General features: G+C 61.9%; 1 protein-coding gene and 1 long non-coding RNA gene across 2 annotated transcripts; one reads left to right on the forward strand and one right to left on the reverse strand.

Annotated features, from left to right (window-relative positions):
- Positions 1–982: 982 nt before the first annotated feature.
- Positions 983–5,763, reverse strand: SLC25A47 (solute carrier family 25 member 47). The gene is made up of 6 exons (XM_055304205.1): positions 5,652–5,763; positions 3,854–3,897; positions 3,676–3,747; positions 2,866–3,048; positions 1,917–2,229; positions 983–1,742 (listed from the first exon to the last, which is right to left on the reverse strand). The coding sequence occupies exons 1-6, from the start codon at positions 5,677–5,679 to the stop codon at positions 1,462–1,464; spliced, it is 921 nt and encodes a 306-aa protein (XP_055160180.1). The 5' UTR covers positions 5,680–5,763; the 3' UTR covers positions 983–1,461.
- Positions 5,764–12,107: 6,344 nt separating this feature from the next.
- Positions 12,108–15,913, forward strand: LOC129496215 (uncharacterized). Its single transcript, XR_008661688.1, has 2 exons — positions 12,108–12,664; positions 15,466–15,913. It is a non-coding gene; the product is annotated as an uncharacterized LOC129496215 (long non-coding RNA).
- The last annotated feature ends 821 nt before the right edge of the window (positions 15,914–16,734 follow it).

Raw genomic sequence — 16,734 nt, forward strand, 5'->3', positions numbered from 1 at the left:
CACACCCCCTGAGCACCTACTATGTGCTAGGCCCTGTGCCGGAGAGTCCAAATCAGACCCGTGCTGCCCTCAGCTCACAGTCTTGGGTGGAGCGGGATGATGGGTGGCAGGCAGATGAGGGACACCACAAGGAGCCAGAGCCCCGTGGGAGCCTGAAAAGCAGCCTGTGGTCAAGCAGGGAGAGCTTCCTGAAGGAGGTGATGCCTGGGATGCGGAATCAGAGGAGGGAAGGGTGTTCCTGGCAGAGAGCTCTGGGTGTGAGCAAACGCTTGGGTCAGTGGGACAGAAGGGCCCACCCTGTGTCCTGGGAGAGAGTTGTGTTGAGCCAGAACTGGTCCCGCGGTCCAAAGACATGGCCAAGGCCAGCATCAGTGAGTATGATGGAGGCAGGTGTTGGCTGGCTTTGCCAGAGGGCTGTACCTGCCAGCCCTGGCCCCGATGTTCCCCCTCCCACCCCCCGTTACTGGAAGCCACGTGGTGCCACCAAGAGGACTTGGGAAGTGCGGCTGTGAGGCCCCCACCACCCCTGCCGCGGAGGGCAGGCCAGCCCCGTCTCTGAGCTGTTCGCTCACCTGGTGTCAGGCGGTTGTGATGACCTGCGCTAGGGACCGGCCCCCAGCAGTGCTCAGGACACACACCCCCTCCCGCCCCACTCCTGGCCCCTGTGGAGGTGGCTCACGGCCAAATGTCTGGGCAACCGAGGGGCCAGGAACTGGAACGGGCTGGAACCCAGTTTCACTCAGAAAGGGGTGGGTTTGGGATGGGGCTGCTGAGGAGAGCAAGCCTCACGCTAAAGACGGAGTGGCCTCCCATGGCAGGGCTCAGCGCCCCGAAGGCCCAGTGGGGGGAGCCAGCCCGAGTGCTGGGCCTCGGTGTGCCTGTCTGTGTAGTGGGGACATTGGCCACACAGGTCTGGAGGGCTTGGCCTCTAAGGATAAGCCGGCGGCCCGCCCCACAGAGCACAGAGCACCACTGAGCAGGCCCGAAGGTGGTTTATTGTCACAGCTCCCCGCTGAGTCTCTGGGACCCCCCATCAGGACAGGGTGCGTGAGCAGGCCCGGCGCCACGCTGGCCATGCGGGCCGGCCAGCGCCGTCTCTGAGCAGCCTGCTGCAGGGGAGCAAGCCGAGGAGAGCCGAGTGGGGGCCTCGCGGGGAGGGCGGCCAGTGGGCGCCGGCAGGGGTGACGAGGGAGCTGTGACTCCGACGGCATGCTCAAACCACTCCGAGCGACGGCCCACTCCTCCCTGGCTCCAGCGACCCTCAGGCCAACCCCAGGCTGGTGGCAGATGGGCCCCTCGACGTCCTCGGGGTGCGTAGCCGGGCAGGCGAAGCCCCGAGCACGGCTGATCTGGGTGTCCCGGCGGCTCAGTGGGGCCCAGACCCCAACACGCTCTGCGCCTCTGCCAGCACTACGACGTCTGGGAGCCGCTGGCGGGTTGGCGCCGGGGGCGTCGGGCTGGCTACGTGGACAGGCCCCGGATGAGCCTCAGCACGGCCTCGTAGGTGACGAAGACCACCATGTTGACGGGGAAGGCGCGGCAGCAGTTGAGCGTCAGCCCCTTGAAGAGGACTCGCGGCCCCTCCTCGCGGACGCTGGTCACCACGCAGTGCAGGAGGCCCCGGTAGCGCCGCTGGCCCTGCCCGTCCGCCTGCAGGCGCGACTTGATCACGTCCATGGGGGTGGCCACGGCCCAGGCCAGGACCCCGGCGCAGCCCCCGGCCAGCAGCACGCCCAAGACATCTGCGGGGGGGAGGGGGTGCCGAGCGCCTCAGCCGCCCGCCAGAGCGGGGTGGCCAGGGCAGGGCCTGCGTGACCCGCGCAGAGCTCCCCTCCCTGGGAGGCGCCGCGCCTGCTCTCCCGGCCCGATGCCCGCTGTGCCTGTCCCCCCTCTGCAGGCCCCGGGCCCCCACTCACCTGGCTGGCTGTGGCCAGCGGGGGTGAGCTGCTCGCAGAGGATGGTGTAGGACAGGAAGTAGGTGGCGAAAGAGTGGCCGTCCCGGAAGAGCAGGGCCGAGCTGCCCTTGTAGAGACCCCGCAGTCCCTCCTCACGGGCCACCGTGGCCAGGCAGTGCAGTGGCCCTCGGTACTTGGGCCCGGGCACCGAACCCGCAGGGGGCGCAGGACACATGGGGGGCGGGGCCGAGGGCCCCGAGGCCGAGGGGCGCCGCTGCTGTGTCTGCGTCTGCAGCCGGACCTTGGCCACCTCGGTGGGTGAGGTCAGGAACACCTGGAGCGGGAGTGGGGGGCACCTAAGGAGGCGCCCGCGGGCCGGGCCTCCCTTAGCCCCTCACTGCCCGCGGAACCCCCTGGGGGGCTCGGACCCCAAGAAGCTGCCGCTGGCCCGGCCGTCCCGGAGCAGCAGGGCTCAAGGCCAGTGCTCGCTGTTGCAGCACGCTCCGCGGGCACAGGGCGGCCTCCATACACGAGGGGAGTTGTGCAAACACGTGTGACTCAGGCGCGTGGGAGTGGTTATCACATAATTAATATGTGAATGTCACGCGTGTATTATGTAACGATGTAAGCTTTTAGTGTAAGAGTAACACAATACTAAATACTTAATAACGATAACATCGTCCTACGAATGTCACTCACAGCGCCGGCTGGGGGCCTGACACCGCTCACCCTCGGGATCGCCACCACGCCTCTTAACGGGCGAAGAGACCAGAAGCCCAGAGAGGCTCCCCAGCTTGCCCCAGGTCACGCAGCTGCCGAGAACCCACTGAGCCCTGACCCACAGCTCCCGGCCCTCACGCAGTCCGTGCGCTGCCCCAGCCTCCGTTTCCCCCTGTGCTGGGCTGGGGGCGCCTCTCGGCCTCTCCCAACCCTGCAGTCCTGAGGTCCCCCGCGCCCCCACCCTACTCACGCGGACCACACCAGAGGCAAATCCTGACAGCGTGATGTCGGTCTTGGCGGGCTTGGCGTCGGGGCTGCCGTAGCGAAATCGGCAGATGTGCGCGAGGCAGTGGCGGTAGGTGCCAAAGGACACGGACGAGATCAGGGACACGGTGCACACGGGCAGCGAGAGGCCTCGGTAGAAGCCCCGCAGCTGGCGGGCGGACACACAGGACCCGAGGGCCCGAGTCAGGAGGCCTGGCCGGGGAGAGGGCTGGGGCTGGGCCCTGCTCTGGCCTCCCTGGCCGGGGTCCTCGGGCCCGCCTCCGGCTGCCAAGGCTCTCAGCGTCCCCGGCTGTAAGCTGGGGATCCTAATACTCCACTTCCGAGGTTATGTGAGGGGATGAAGAGACAGAGGGCCAGGCTGGACCTGGGACGGCTATTTGATGAGGAGGAGGAGGAGGACGTTGGACAGCATGCTCTATTGTTGCTATTTTTGCATTTGTTCACCCCCCGACCAGCATCCCCCGGACCAGGCTCTGAACTGGGCACTGGGGACACCTAATGGCTCCACCCGGCACGGCTTTCAAGGGGTGCCCCTCCTCGAGGGGACAAACGCAAACGTCTGAGGTCCCTCCCTGACCATCAGAGACCCCAGAGGCCACCTGCAGGCCCTCCCCTGAAGGCGGGACCCCCTCTGTGCCGACGCCTGGCTCTCGTCCTCAGAGAAAGCAGCAGGCCATCCGGAAGATGACAGAGCTGAGCCTCCCCTGGGTGGTGGGCGGGCCTGGGGTCTGAGGCCCTGACCTCCTCCTGCCCATTACCCGGGGCCCAGGCCTACCCGCTCTCGGCGATACGTGTCCCACACGCAGTGCCCGATGCCCCTGTACTTGGGCTCTGTCTGGATCTTGACCTGTGAGAGAAGCAGGCTTCAGGCAGGGGTGGGTGCAGGAGACCTGGAGGGCAGCCTAGTCCCAGGGGCCTTCGGGCGGCCGGTGGAGGCCTGGCTGTTGCCGTACCTTCACCGTGTCCAGGGGGTAGCCCACAGCAACACCGCAGACACCTGGAAGGAGGTGCAGGGGGAGCAGGTGAGGAGGGAGGCAGGGCCGAACCGCAACCCGCTCCCGCTGGCAATCAGCCCACCCGTCTGTCCACACCATGTCTCATCAACCCTGTGCGCGTTGATGCAGAGAAGGAAACGGAGGCTCAGCCAAGCTTCTAGCAGTTTCTCCTGGGTCTTGGCTGGGGAAAGCCAGGGACGCTCCACGGCCTCAGCTCGGGGGCCACATTTTGGGAGAGCCTCTGCCCCGACACCTGCTGGGCCGTGTCTCCAGGCCGGGCAGCCTGTGATGGGCCTGCCGTCCAGCTGCGGGGGGTGTGTGGAGTTGAGGCACAGACCCAGCCAAGGCCAGGAGGTGGGAAAGCCCAGGTCACCCAGGGCTCTGGGAGGGACTGCCTGGAACCACAAGTCTGAGCGGAACAGAGTGGGATGTGAGGCTTCCCAGACCAGGGCCCTCTCCCTGCAAAGGGCCGGGTGCCACCATCCTGTTCTTTCTCCTTTCCTGACACCAGGGCCTCAGTGTCTGAGCCCCCGGCACTGCCATGGGGAGCCCAGAGAGCCACAGACCCCTGGGGTTACATACCCTGGGGGCCACCTGAGGGCCATAAGGCCCTTGGGGGCTCTGCCCTAATCACTAGGCATCCCGGGACTCGAGGAATGCACATGAATGAATGATCGAGTGCAGAGTGAGTGAACAAAGCAAATGAAGCAAAGGACCGACTGGATGACTTGGTTCGAATTCCCCTCCTTGACCCTCACACAGACCTCACCAAACTCCTACTCGTCCATCAGAGCCCCGCCACGCCATTGCCTCCTCTCTGGAGCCCTCCCTGACCCCTGCATCTGGGCTGCCTCTGTGCTGGATGTTGATCAGAGTCCCCGTCACGTGGTCTGGCTGCTGTCCCACGCGTGCCATGTCTGTCCTCCACAAGGACAAGCCCAGGTCTGACCTGGCCCGGAGCAGACACGGGACTCGAGAGCCCTTTGTGGCTCCGTGATCTTGGCCAAGTCAAGCCCCCTCTCTGAGCCTCCTCCTTGGGGGGCTGACATCCAGGGCGGCAGCTGGCCTGGGGCCTCAGCAGGGTGCCCGGTGAGGCCAGGGCTCCCGTGTGTCCGTGTGTCCTGGGTCAGCTCCGCCCCCCTGCCCCAGGGGGAGAGCACCCCACGCCATTCCTGGGAGTATCGACCAGCACCCACTGCTGTTTCACAAGACCTGCAAGGCCGAGGGGGCCTCACCCAAACAGGCTTCCCGGCTGTAGGATCGAGGGCCCGGTGCGGGGGAGCCCGGCCCCAGCCTGTTTCCCAGCAGGCCGGTTATCTCCCTGGACTCGCCTTTCGCAACCAGCGCTGCCCCCAGGAGGGACAACAGCTTGGGAGGCCAGCAGCCGGGACAGCGCAGCCAGCCACGGGTGGGGGGGCTCACAGTGCCTCCCCCTTCCCCAGCCCACCCCCTGCAGCCCGGGTTTCCGGCCCCAGGCCTGCTTGTCCTCACTGTCCACCCCGCCCGGGCCCTCCGTTCCGACCGCAGCTCAGCCACCCTTCCCCACATGGATGGCTGTGAGCCCCCCAACCCCCCCAGCCCCCCCGCCGTGGGCCCCCAGGCCCAGACGTCAGGCCCGTGCGGACCCCCTACCCCGTGCCCCCTCCCAGCACCTGCGGCCGCCGCACCAGGTCCTGACCACTTCCTGCGCCCCTTGAGCCCCCTGCCCTCGGGGCTACTGTCGGGGCCCAGGACACCCCAGCTCCCTGTCTGTTACCTCCGATGGCTCCAGCGACAAAATCCATGGACAGCGCAGGGGTGGGGGAGGCCCTGGGATCTGCCTGCCTGCCAGCAGTCGTGCCACCGCCGGGGTGGCCTCAACAGCAGCTCGTCAGCTCCCGGGCGACCTTAAATACCGGGGCCGGGGGAGGGACAGGACGCAGGAGCCCGCTGACCAGTGGCGTCGAAGGCAGAGGCCGTGCAGTCAATGCCCAAACCCAGGCACCGGGCAGCTGGACTCCCTCCCACCCCCCCACCCCCCCGACGACCCTTGTCCCAGTGCCCTTGGGACCCAGGTGTCAGGAAGTGTGTGAGAGGCCACAGGCTGGGTGTCCACACTGCCTGCGGGGCTGGGCCCCAGGCCCGGTCCAAACACCTCTGGGGACGTCCCCCGCCAGGCCCAGGCTCAGGCCTCTGTGGCGTCCTCAGGCCTCCTCTGGGTTCCTCCTGCCCGGGACCCCTCGAAGCTCCATCCTCATTCCCTCAACAAACACCATGTGAGCTGGGGGGAGCTGAGGCTGCAGTGAGGCGGCTAAGAGCCCGTCCTGTCCTCAGGGGGCTCCAGCCGGCGGGAGGGAGTGGGGACGAGCACGGGCAGCTTGCACGAGCCTCCCCTTGCGCCACGGAGTGCAAACACCGGTCACAGCCCAGCGTCTGCTCCATGCCCTTCCCGCTGCCCCAGTCCCACGGTCCCACGCCGTCCCTGTGCACCCCATCTGTCTGCTGCTCCCCGGGCCCCACCGGGCCTGTCTCTGCTCGGTCCCCAGCACCCAGCACTGACCAGGGCTCCCTGAACGAGGGGCCCACAGCTAGGGATCAGAAGCCAGGGCTGCTGACTGGCCTCTGACTAAGGCCAGGCCCTTCGGAAGGGGAAGGGGCCCCCACAAGAGGCAGCTTCCACCTGCTGGTTGCTTGCAACCCTCGTAAAAAATCAGTGACCCCTGGCAGCGCGCCCCATCTACAGTTTACCAAGCACTCCTCCTTCACCGGCTCCTGGGGTCCTCATCACAGCCCCTGGAGGGAAGCAGGGCTGAGGGTCCCCATTTTACAGATGGAGCCATGGAGACCAACAAAGGGGATGTGCCAAGGCCGTGCAAGTGGCAGGGCTGGATGGGATGGCTGGACACTCTGGAACAAGCAGTCCCTTTCTGATGCCAGGGGCCAGGCCCTGGTGCCTGTGAGCTTTGCCCCCATGGCCGTCACCCAGTGGGCCCTCCTAGGGGCTTCACACGTGCTCCCATATGACCCACATGGCAGTGCTGCGAGGTGGCCACGGGGACACTCAGGCTTAAGGAGGCTGTGCACCTGCCCAGGGTCACACAAACAAGGTCCTGCTGAGCAGAAAGCTGGCAGGACCAGCGAGGAGGGCCCGGTGTTGATGTCATTGGGCTCAGACAGCCTTGTCCCAGTGGCCCTCGGTCAGGGACCGTGTGTCTCCCTATTTTCTTGTCTTCTGCTGGGTAGACACAGGCCGACCTTGACCAGGCCGGGTGCTGATGGAGGGGCAGCCCCAGCCCCGCCGCCCAGCCACTGCAGGGTGAGGGGAGGACAAGTTGGCAGTGGCAGCCGCCACGCAGAGGGCAGAGGGCAGAGGGCAGGATGCAGCCCGCGCAGGGCCGATCCCGATGCCCAGCCTGGCCTTTAGAGAGACGCAGCTCAGCGTCTGCCTGCATTCAAGCCCCAGCGGCTCCGAGACCACAGCAGTAACCACAGACAGGAGTCCCTGCCCCGTGGTTCTTACGTTCTAGGGACAGGGACAGATCGCCAATAGGTGAGATGACAAGGGCGCAGGGGCTGCCGGACAGCAGTGAGCGCCAAGGACAGAGCAGAGGAGGGAGGAGACAAGGGGCATGTGGGGGTGGGGCCGGGCGGGCAAGGGGCTGCCCAGACGGTGACATACTAGACCAGCATGTTTTCCCCGGTCACCTGCCCGGTCACCGAAGCCAAGTATCGCCAGCCCTTTGTCTCCCAAACAAACATGCTCAGACTTCACCCTTCTCCGAAGCAGACACGGGAGACAGGCCACCCCACCCTTCGGGCTGTGGTTCGGGTCAGAAGTTCCCCACTCGGCTGTGAGCTTTGGGCGGGCAGGGCCGGGCCAGACCGCCCCTGAGCCCACAGCACCCAGCACGGGACGGCCACCCTGGGGAGGCTGGGGGAATAAAGCTGCGAGACAGCAAGTCGGGGAATGGGCGGGCAGGCGGGCGGATGGATGGACACGGGGGCAGATGAAAGATTGGATGAATGGGTGGATAGATGGATAGACGGAGGGAGTGAGGGATGGACGGACAGATGGGCCGAAGGTTGGGCAGGTGGATGGAGGGGGCGGAGGGGTGGGGGCGGATGGATTGACAGTCCACGATACAAATGAATGAACAGAGTCAGCGTGGGGTCACCTGCTCACACTTGGCTCCACCTGACACAGGTGGAACGAGGCCGCGGGGTGGCTGGGCAGGCAGGGGTCTCGGCCAGGGGAGAGCTCAGGAGGGATGCCCACAGCCTGGGTTCAGCTCTGGGCTGCGCCTCTCCCAGATGTGTGACCTCGGGCCGGTAGTGTCACCTCTCCGGGTCTTTTTTTTTTTTTTAAAAGATTTATTTTTATTTATTTATGATAGAGAGAGAGAGAGACAGGCAGCGGGAGAAGCAGGCCCCATGCAGGGAGCCCGACGCGGGACTCGATCCTGGGTCTCCAGGACCACACCCTGGGCCAAAGGCAGGCGTGAAACCGCTGCGCCACCCAGGGATCCCCACCTCTCCGGGTCTTGCATGGATGGCAGGAGGCAGGGCCCATGGGAAGCCTCCCGTGCCACTCCTCTCCATCAGCACCAAGGCCCGCTTCAGGCCCTCCTCCGCCACCGCCCGGCGGTCCTCAAGGAGGAGACTGACATCGCACAGGAAACCCAGCCCTGGGCTGCCGCAAAGGGCTCTGGGAACAGGGCGCGGCGCTGGCCCCACTGCACACACAGACTTGCCAGCCAAGGGGCTTGACACATCCCAAAATGAGTTTTGACATCTTATAAGAAAAGAATAACTCTAAGTTGTTTTTTTAAAAAATCTAGATGGAAGAGGGTTCCCTGGGTGGTGCAGCGGTTTGGCGCCTGCCCTTGGCCCAGGGTGCGATCCTGGAGACCCGGGATCGAATCCCACGTCGGGCTTCCGGTGCACGGAGCCTGCTTCTCCCTCTGCCTGTGTCTCTGCCTCTCTCTCTGTGACTATCATAAATAAAAAATTAAAAAAAAAATCTAGACGGAAGAGAGAGAGCACAGAAAGTGAAAGCCCCACAGGCCAGGTCTGGGTCCTGCTTTCTAGTCAAGGACAAGCAAACACCACATTTTCTATTTTGTTGCTTTTTTGGCTTGTTTTTTTGTTTGTCTTGTTTACACAGGGAGAGGGAGGGGGACACCGGGGTGGCTCAGAGACTGAGCATCTGCCTTCAGCTCAGGGTATGATCCTGGAGTCCCAGGATCGAGTCCTGCATCGGGCTCCCTGCATGGAGCCTGCTTCTCCCTCTGCCTGTGTCTCTGCCTCTCTCTCTCTCTCTGCGTCTCTCATGAATAAATAAATAAAATCTTTAAACAAACAAAAAAAAAAATAGAAAGGGGGGAGGGGCAAAGTGAGAGGGAGAGAGAGACTCTCAAGCAGGCTCCAGGCCCATCGCAGAGCTGGATCTCACAACCCTGAGATCATGACCTGAGCTGAAATCAAGAGTCAGACGCCCAACCAATGGAGCCACCCAGGAGCCCAAACATTTTCTTTTCTACTGTCATTCTGTGCTGTGCTTCTTTCCCTTACCGACATGTCTGGGACACTGTGCCCCCACAGCTCCTGGGAACTCCCTTCTGGTCATGTCCGTGGTCCCGCAGGTGTGGCCGAGCGTTTACCGGGGGACAGGGAGCTGAGCCAGGCTTGGCTCCGGCCCTGGCTGCCCTCGTGGTGTGACCCAGGGGAACTACCAGCCGGCCTAGGCCTCAGGTCCTGGTCTGCACAGCGGGAATCCTGTTACCCACGCCGACAGCTGGGGCCCCACGAGGGGGCCTGCGGAGCCCTCGGGGCCGTGCCCGGCAGGCAGTAGGAGCACATGTTACCATCATGATTTCACTCACAAGATCTGCCTTGGCTTGTTTCCACTTGATACCAGGGGGTGCTCCCACGGGCCTGCATTGGGGTCTCTGTTGTTTCCATGGGGCGCACTCTCAGGAGGGGGACTGCTGAGTCAAAGATACCCGGTCGATCTTTAATTTTCACCTGATTTGCCACTGGGGCAGGATGTGGAGAGGTCGAGGAAGGGCGGTGGGATTTCCGGGTGACAGAGATGGTCCAGGAGGCCAGAGCGGGCATGGGGGCCCAGGCTGGCTCCAGAGACCGGCAGCCCGGGCATTTCCAGAAAAAGGGGCTCCAGGGTCCGGAGAGCTGAAGTTCCCACCCAGCTCAGTCTGACCAGGAGGGAGTCACTGACCCCGAGTCAGTTTCTGCATCTATAAAACGGGACAAGTGAGAGTGTGCGCTCTGGGCGTGGATGTCCCTAACGCCCGGCTGGCTGCTGCAGACCACACGGCGCCAGGGTGGGGGTTGGGGGGGTGGGGGGGTGAGCTGCGGCAGACCCAGCAGAGGTGGGACTCGAGGGCGGGGCCTCACCAGCAGCCTCAGGCCTGACCCTGTTGAGGACCTGCCCCTGCCCCTACCCACACCCCCGCTGTGTCTTCGCTCTTGGGCACCCAAGCCATAGCCCAAGCCCTCCCTGGCCTGCTTCCTACAGCATCTCCCCCTGGCCACGTTTCCAGCCCCTGGTAACCCCTTCATGCCCAGGACTCAAACCTGGAATCCACTGGCTGGAAGGGCTGAGACAATTACCAGCTCTGGGCCTCAGGGGTCATATTTGGACAAGATGACCTCTACCCCACCCTGATCCAAGACACAGGGAGTTGGATTGAGCAACAGGAAGCTCTCTCCATATAAAGCAGGACTAAAGCCTGATGGTTTAGAGGAGGGAAGCTTATTGGCTTTTGTCAATCAATCAATCATTGCAGGGGGCCTGGTCTTGTGCTGGGCACTGGGATCCAGAAATGACCTAGAGACTCCCCTCACCCACCTGCAGGCCCAGCCTGGCTGGGGACTCGATACTATCTACTACTGCAGAACAAATGACCCCAAATTTAGCAGCATCAAATGGCCACATGATGTCCAAGTGTCAGCAATCTGGGAATAGTGTGGCTGGCAGGCTGTGGCTCAGGGTCTCCCCTGACGCTGCCATCAAGGTGTGGGGCTGGGCTGCACCATCTGAGGCCTGAGGGGGGCCAGGGTGGCTGGAGGCCTCGGTCCTCGACACAGGGGACCTCTCCATGGGACCACTCCTGACATGGCTCCCAAGGTCCCCCCCAGAGCTGGTGATCCAAGAGGGAGAGCAAGGGGGTGGCCACAACACCTTGGTGACTGTCTCACAAGTGACACATGGGCCTTCCCACTGTTTTCTATTTGCTGGAAGTGAATCACTCATTCCGGCCCACCCTCGGTGAGAGGGGAATTAGGAGGTGGAGGGTGTAGACGAATTAGTGGACGTGTCTTCAAGCCACCACAGCCAGCCGGGACTGGAAACAGCTGAGCGTGGCCAGTCTGTGTCCGCTGGGGCTTCGTGGAGGCTTCCAGCAAGGGGGCACAGCCGAGCTGCTCCGGAAGCAGGCAGGGGCTCACAGGGGCGCGGGTGAGGGGACGTTGCCAGCTGGGCCAGAGCACACGAGTGCCTGGGAAGCCCCCCGAGGCCAGGCTCACTGGGACGCCCCTGCTGCCGGACGGACGAAGATTCTCAGGAACACAGATGGGGTGAGAGAGGCCTGCCTGCCACCCTCCACCTGGCCCCCCCGGCCCCGTGAGGGGTACACCCCGGGGGGACGCCTGGCTCCCAGCCAGCCCCTCATGCTTCCCGCCAAGTGGCATAGAAGTCAGGCTCCCAAGGGGGCTGAGGACAGAGACTCCGAAGGACAGGACTGTCTCTCCGGAGGACAGAGCCCGATGCTGCAGGTGGGGGGGGAGAAGGGGACAGAGGAGGGACTGTCCACGGGCAGCTGCCCGGGAAGACGCTGCCTGGCTGGGCAGCCGTGACAGGAGGAGAAGCCGGGGGGAAGGAGGGACACAGAGGTCGCACAAGGCCCTCCCCGCTGCGAGAGGTTCTGGAACAGGGGGACTCCGGGCCCAGGACTCCTGCAGGACGGCAGGGCTCCGGGACGCCCGACGCCGAGGGTATCTGTTGCTTCCCGGCCTGTCCTGCACCTGCGCTCCCGGGGCCCGGCCTGCCGCGTCCGTGACCGGCCAACACGCCTGTGGGCTCAGAGCAGGTCATCCCGCCCCCTGCCGCCGCCTCCCGTGGTGCCAACTCCAGCTCACCCGCCACCCAGCCCAGCGCCCTCGTGGGGACACACTGCCCTCCTCCGGCCACTGCCCTCGGGTGCCTGCTCACACGGCCCTCTGGCCTGGGACAACGGTCTGCTCACCGGCCCCGGGACAGCGTGCCACCCCAGGGAGGCCAGCCCGGGCCAGCCCACGCAGTGCCGGGTCTGCACACCTGCTGGGCGCCTCCGGCCCTCTGTCCTGCGGGCGGCCCCTGCACCACCCCTCGGGCCTCCAGGCCCTTCAACACCCTCAGGCCTCCAGGCCCTCCAGCACCCTTGGGCCTCCAGGCCCCGGCACCCTCGGGCAGGCCCCTGCAGGCTCTATTTTTACACTTGAAGCATTTGCCGGGAGCCTATTTATATCGTTCCCATCTTGAGTTTCCGTCATCTCCTAACCTGGCCGAGCCTCCCTCCCTCTGGGCTCAGGTCTCTGGACCACTCCCAGGCCAAGGGCGGGGGGGTGCCCCGTGCAGGAGAAGCCCGCAGCTCACCGAGAGGCGCCCCAGGACACCGCCAATGTTCCCGATGCGCGATGGAGATGGTCCAGGGGCCCAGAGCGGGCATGAGGGCCCAGGCCGGCTCCAGAGTGGGCAGCCCAGGCATTTCCAGAAAATGGGGCTCCATTCAGGTGAGTCGCTTCAAGTCTCCCTAAGGAGAGAACTCGGAGCACCCTGCACTTGGGAGGACAGCGGCTGGCTGTCCCCAACAGGTCCCCGGCCCTTCGGCCTCTGTGGCCCAAAGTGGACTCACTTAGTTGGGGGCTGGACTGCACCAGAGGCCGGAGACATCCAGAGGGCAGCCACCGGTTCACGGGGACAGAGACCCGTCAGAGCCAGTTCCCGTGAGTGTGGGGCAGGGAGCCCCAGCTCGGTCCCCCTCCTGCCTGCCACAGTCCTCGCAGGCTGGAGACCTTGCCCTCCCCAGGTGGACAGCTGAAGATGCCTTTGGGAAACCCCTAATCTCACAGATGAATAAGGGGTCACTTTATTTTATTTTTTAAAAGATTTTGTTTATTCACTTGAGAGAGACCAGGCAAGAGCAGGAGCAGGGAGATGCGCAGAGGCAGAGGGAGAAGCACACTCGCTGCTGAGCAGGGAGCAGGACGTGGGACTCGATTCCAGGATCCCGAGATCATGACCTGAGCCCGAGGCAGACACTTAACCACTGAGTCACCCGTGTGCTCCTGAAGGGGTCACTTTATTTTTTTTTTTAAAGATTTTATTTATTTATTTATTTATTTATTTATTTATTTATTTATTTATTTATGAGAGACAACAGAGAGAGAGGCAGAAACACAGGCGGGGGAGAAGCAGGCTCCATTCGGGGAGCCCGACGTGGGACTTGATCCTCCAACCCGGGATCACACCCTGAGCAGAAGGCAGATGCCCAAGTGCTGAGCCACCCAGGCGTCCTGAAGGGGTCACTGTATTATTTTTTTTAATAAATATATATATATTTTTTAAAATTTTTCAAATACTTATTTATTTATTCATTCAGAGAGAGCGAGAGAGAGGCAGAGACACAGGCAGAGGGAGAAGCAGGCTCCATGCAAGGAGCCCGACGTGGGACTCGATCCTGGGTCTCCAGGATCAGGCCCTGGGCTGAAGGCAGGCACTAAACCACTGAGCACCCCGGGCTGAAGGGTCACTTTAAATGCAGGTTGTGAGCCCCTCTGTTCCCTGAGGCTGATTCCTAGTCCTGCAAACCTGTGTGTCAGCCACCGTCCTGGGAGGCTCTGATCCTGGAGGCCTATTGAGGGGAGCCTGTGGCTGGGGCCCCACTGCAGGCCAGGCCGGGACCCCGATCCCCGCTCAGCTGCCTGTTAACCCCCTGCCTGAGTTCCTGAGTTGGCACAGTGATGCTTGCTTTCTCTCTTTTTATTTTTCTTTTCTTTTATTTTTTTTTTAATTTTTTTTCCTTTTTTTCTTTTTAATGTAGGCTTCTGGGGCTCCTGGGTGGCTCAGTGGCTGAGTGTCTGCCTTTGGCTCAGGGTGTGATCCCGGGGTCCTGGGATCGAGTCCCACATCGGGGAGCCTGCTTCTCCCTCTGCCTGTGTCTCTGCCTCTCTCTGTGTCTCTAATGAATAGATAAATAAAATCTTTATAAAAATAAATAAACGTAGGCTTCTTGCTCAGCGTGGAGCCCAACGCAGGGCTTGAACTCACGACGCCAAATTAAGACCTGAGCTGAGATCAAGCATCGGATGCTTAACTGACTGACCCCCACAGGTGCCCTATGACTCTTGCTTTTGGGTCAAAACTGACAGGCAGGGGTGCAGGAGTCTGGCTCTGCAGACAGACAGACAGACAGACACACCCAGGAGAGGCATGTCCAGGAGAGGCATGTCCCCTTCCTGCATCTCCCTGGCTCCTTATCAGGGCAGACTGTAGCCCAGCAGGCCGAAACTTTGTTTCTGAAGCTTTTAATTCTAAAAATACGTTTTAGAAAAAACTACCACCCAGAACCGCCCCCCCCACCTCTTGTTCACAGAACACAAGTCCTTGGAGAAGCGTCAGGCTATCAGCCAGCGGGGCCTCCCACTCATTTCACCCCCCCACCCAGGGCCCATCACCTTTCATGGCTCTGGCCATGCAGCTTGCACATTTATTGAGCACCCACTGTGTGCCTGCCTTGCCTGACAGCGTTAATGGAGGAGGCAGAGAAGGTCCCTGCCCTGGTGGAGCTTCCATTCCAGCGGGAGAGAGGTGATAAATGCATAGAGGAACAAATAATGTCACTCTAGGAGCTGAAAGAGACCAGTGTGGGGAGGGGAGGCGGGCTGTCCACCGCAGACAGGGAAGGCCAGCCAAGCCCTGTGTGAGGAGGTGAACAAACGAACAGGGGCCCGAGTTCTGGAGGTGATCTGGGCAAGGGAAGAGCTTCCCAGGCAGGGGAAGCAGCTGGCGCAAAAGCACTGGGGTGAGGATGGGCTTGGGGTATGAGGTTGTGGTCAGATCCCCTTGGGCTTAGAAGCACCCAGGTTTTATTCCAAGTGAGCGGGGAGTCAGTTGGCAGCCCAGCCCAGCCCACCCCACGTCACCCGGGTCAAAACAGCCTCCTGTCTCTGGATTCAAGTGATTTCAGGGTGGGGAGAACAGAGGTGGTTTTCTTTTCCTCTTTTCCTGCTGGTGTTACTAATTCTTCCACACGGGACCTGCCTTGTGTAGGGAATTATAAAAGCTGTACAAAAGAAAAACTGGCACCACGGACTTTTCAGTGACCTGGCTTGACCCTTGGTCCCCTGTGACACTCCCTCCCCCACCTGCTGTCCTGCTACTGCTCTGGCTTCTAGTTCCTCCTACCCTATAAGGCTGGGGACCCAGGAGAGCCCTGCAGGGTGGCTTCCCCGGGGACAGGGGTGGGGCCTGCGGCTCTGCGGAACGTGAGGAGTTTGAGCAACCATATCCTGTGCTCTAATTTTATCCTCAGGAAACGAAACAGAAGAGACACAGAAACTGACAGCTGACGTCATAATGCAGCTCCAAAATATGGGCATCGCGTCCTCATCTACTTGGCCAGGACTTCCTCGTTTTCCCTTTCTGGTCTCTTCCGAACTGCCACCGGAGCCCCTGGAGGTCAGGGTTCATGCCACCTGCCCCAAGCATGGCATTAACTTCAAGGCACGTGCATTCGCCTAAAAAAAAAAAAATTAAATAAAAAATAATGTAAGGCAAGGCGCCTGGGTGGCACAGTCGGTTTAAGTGATTAAGCAAGCATCCCACTCTTGGTTTCGGCTCAGGTCATGATCCCAGAGTCATGCCCTGCATCGGGCTCCACACTCAGTGCAGAGTCAGAGCCTGCTTGAGATTCTTGCCCTCTCCTTCTGTCCCTCCCCCTGCTTGTGCTAACAAAATAAATAAATTCCTTCTCCACTGTTCTCAACTTTCTGATTTACTGCCCTGTTAAGGTACTCGACTTTCTTCTCAAACCCCCCAAACCAGGGGTAGATGCTGCAGGCATTTTGCTTTGCTCCCTGAGGCACTGGCTCCCAGGGAACAACTTGTTCCTAGGGGTGAGTCACCTGGATATAGTCTAATTGTCATGCTTGGGAGGCCTCCAGCTAGGGGAGTGCTCCCATAGCCAACTCCTGCCCGTTTTGGGTCTGGGCTTCTCCTGGGGCCTACATGCTATTGCTTTTCTGGTTCCTTGAGGTCAGAGGCTGGCGATATTCAAACCCAGGCCTCCAGACCCCTAGTTCAGGGCCCACCAGCCATCACGAGCACTGGACTAAGAGTCAGCAGTCCTGGGTTTGGGTCTCTGCTTAATGAATATTCTATCTAGAGTCTAAGAAGAATAAAAGGAAACCATACATTGCCATTGGACTCCTGGTGGCCTGTGTATCACCACCGGCCACTGCTTACATACACCTCATATCCCCTAGTACCAGAACAGAGTATTAAAACCTTGGAATCAGGGGCACCTGGGTGGCTCAGTCGGTTTAGCATCTGCCTTCGCCTCAGTCACGATCTCAGGCTCAGGGTCCTGAGATCCGATGGTGTGGGGCTCCCTGCTCAGCAGGGTGTCTGCTTCTCCCTCTCCCTTTAAATTTTTTAAATTTATTCATTCATGAGAGAGAGAGAGAGAGAGAGAGAGGCAGAGACACAGGCAGAGGGAGGAGCAGGCTCCATGCAGGGAGCCCGACTGGGACTCCGGCCCTGAGCCGAAGGCAGGCGCTCAACCGCTGAGCCACCCGGGCGC

This window comes from Nyctereutes procyonoides, unplaced genomic scaffold (genome assembly GCF_905146905.1).
Source record: "Nyctereutes procyonoides isolate TBG_1078 unplaced genomic scaffold, NYPRO_anot_genome, whole genome shotgun sequence".
NCBI classification, from domain to species: domain Eukaryota; kingdom Metazoa; phylum Chordata; class Mammalia; order Carnivora; family Canidae; genus Nyctereutes; species Nyctereutes procyonoides.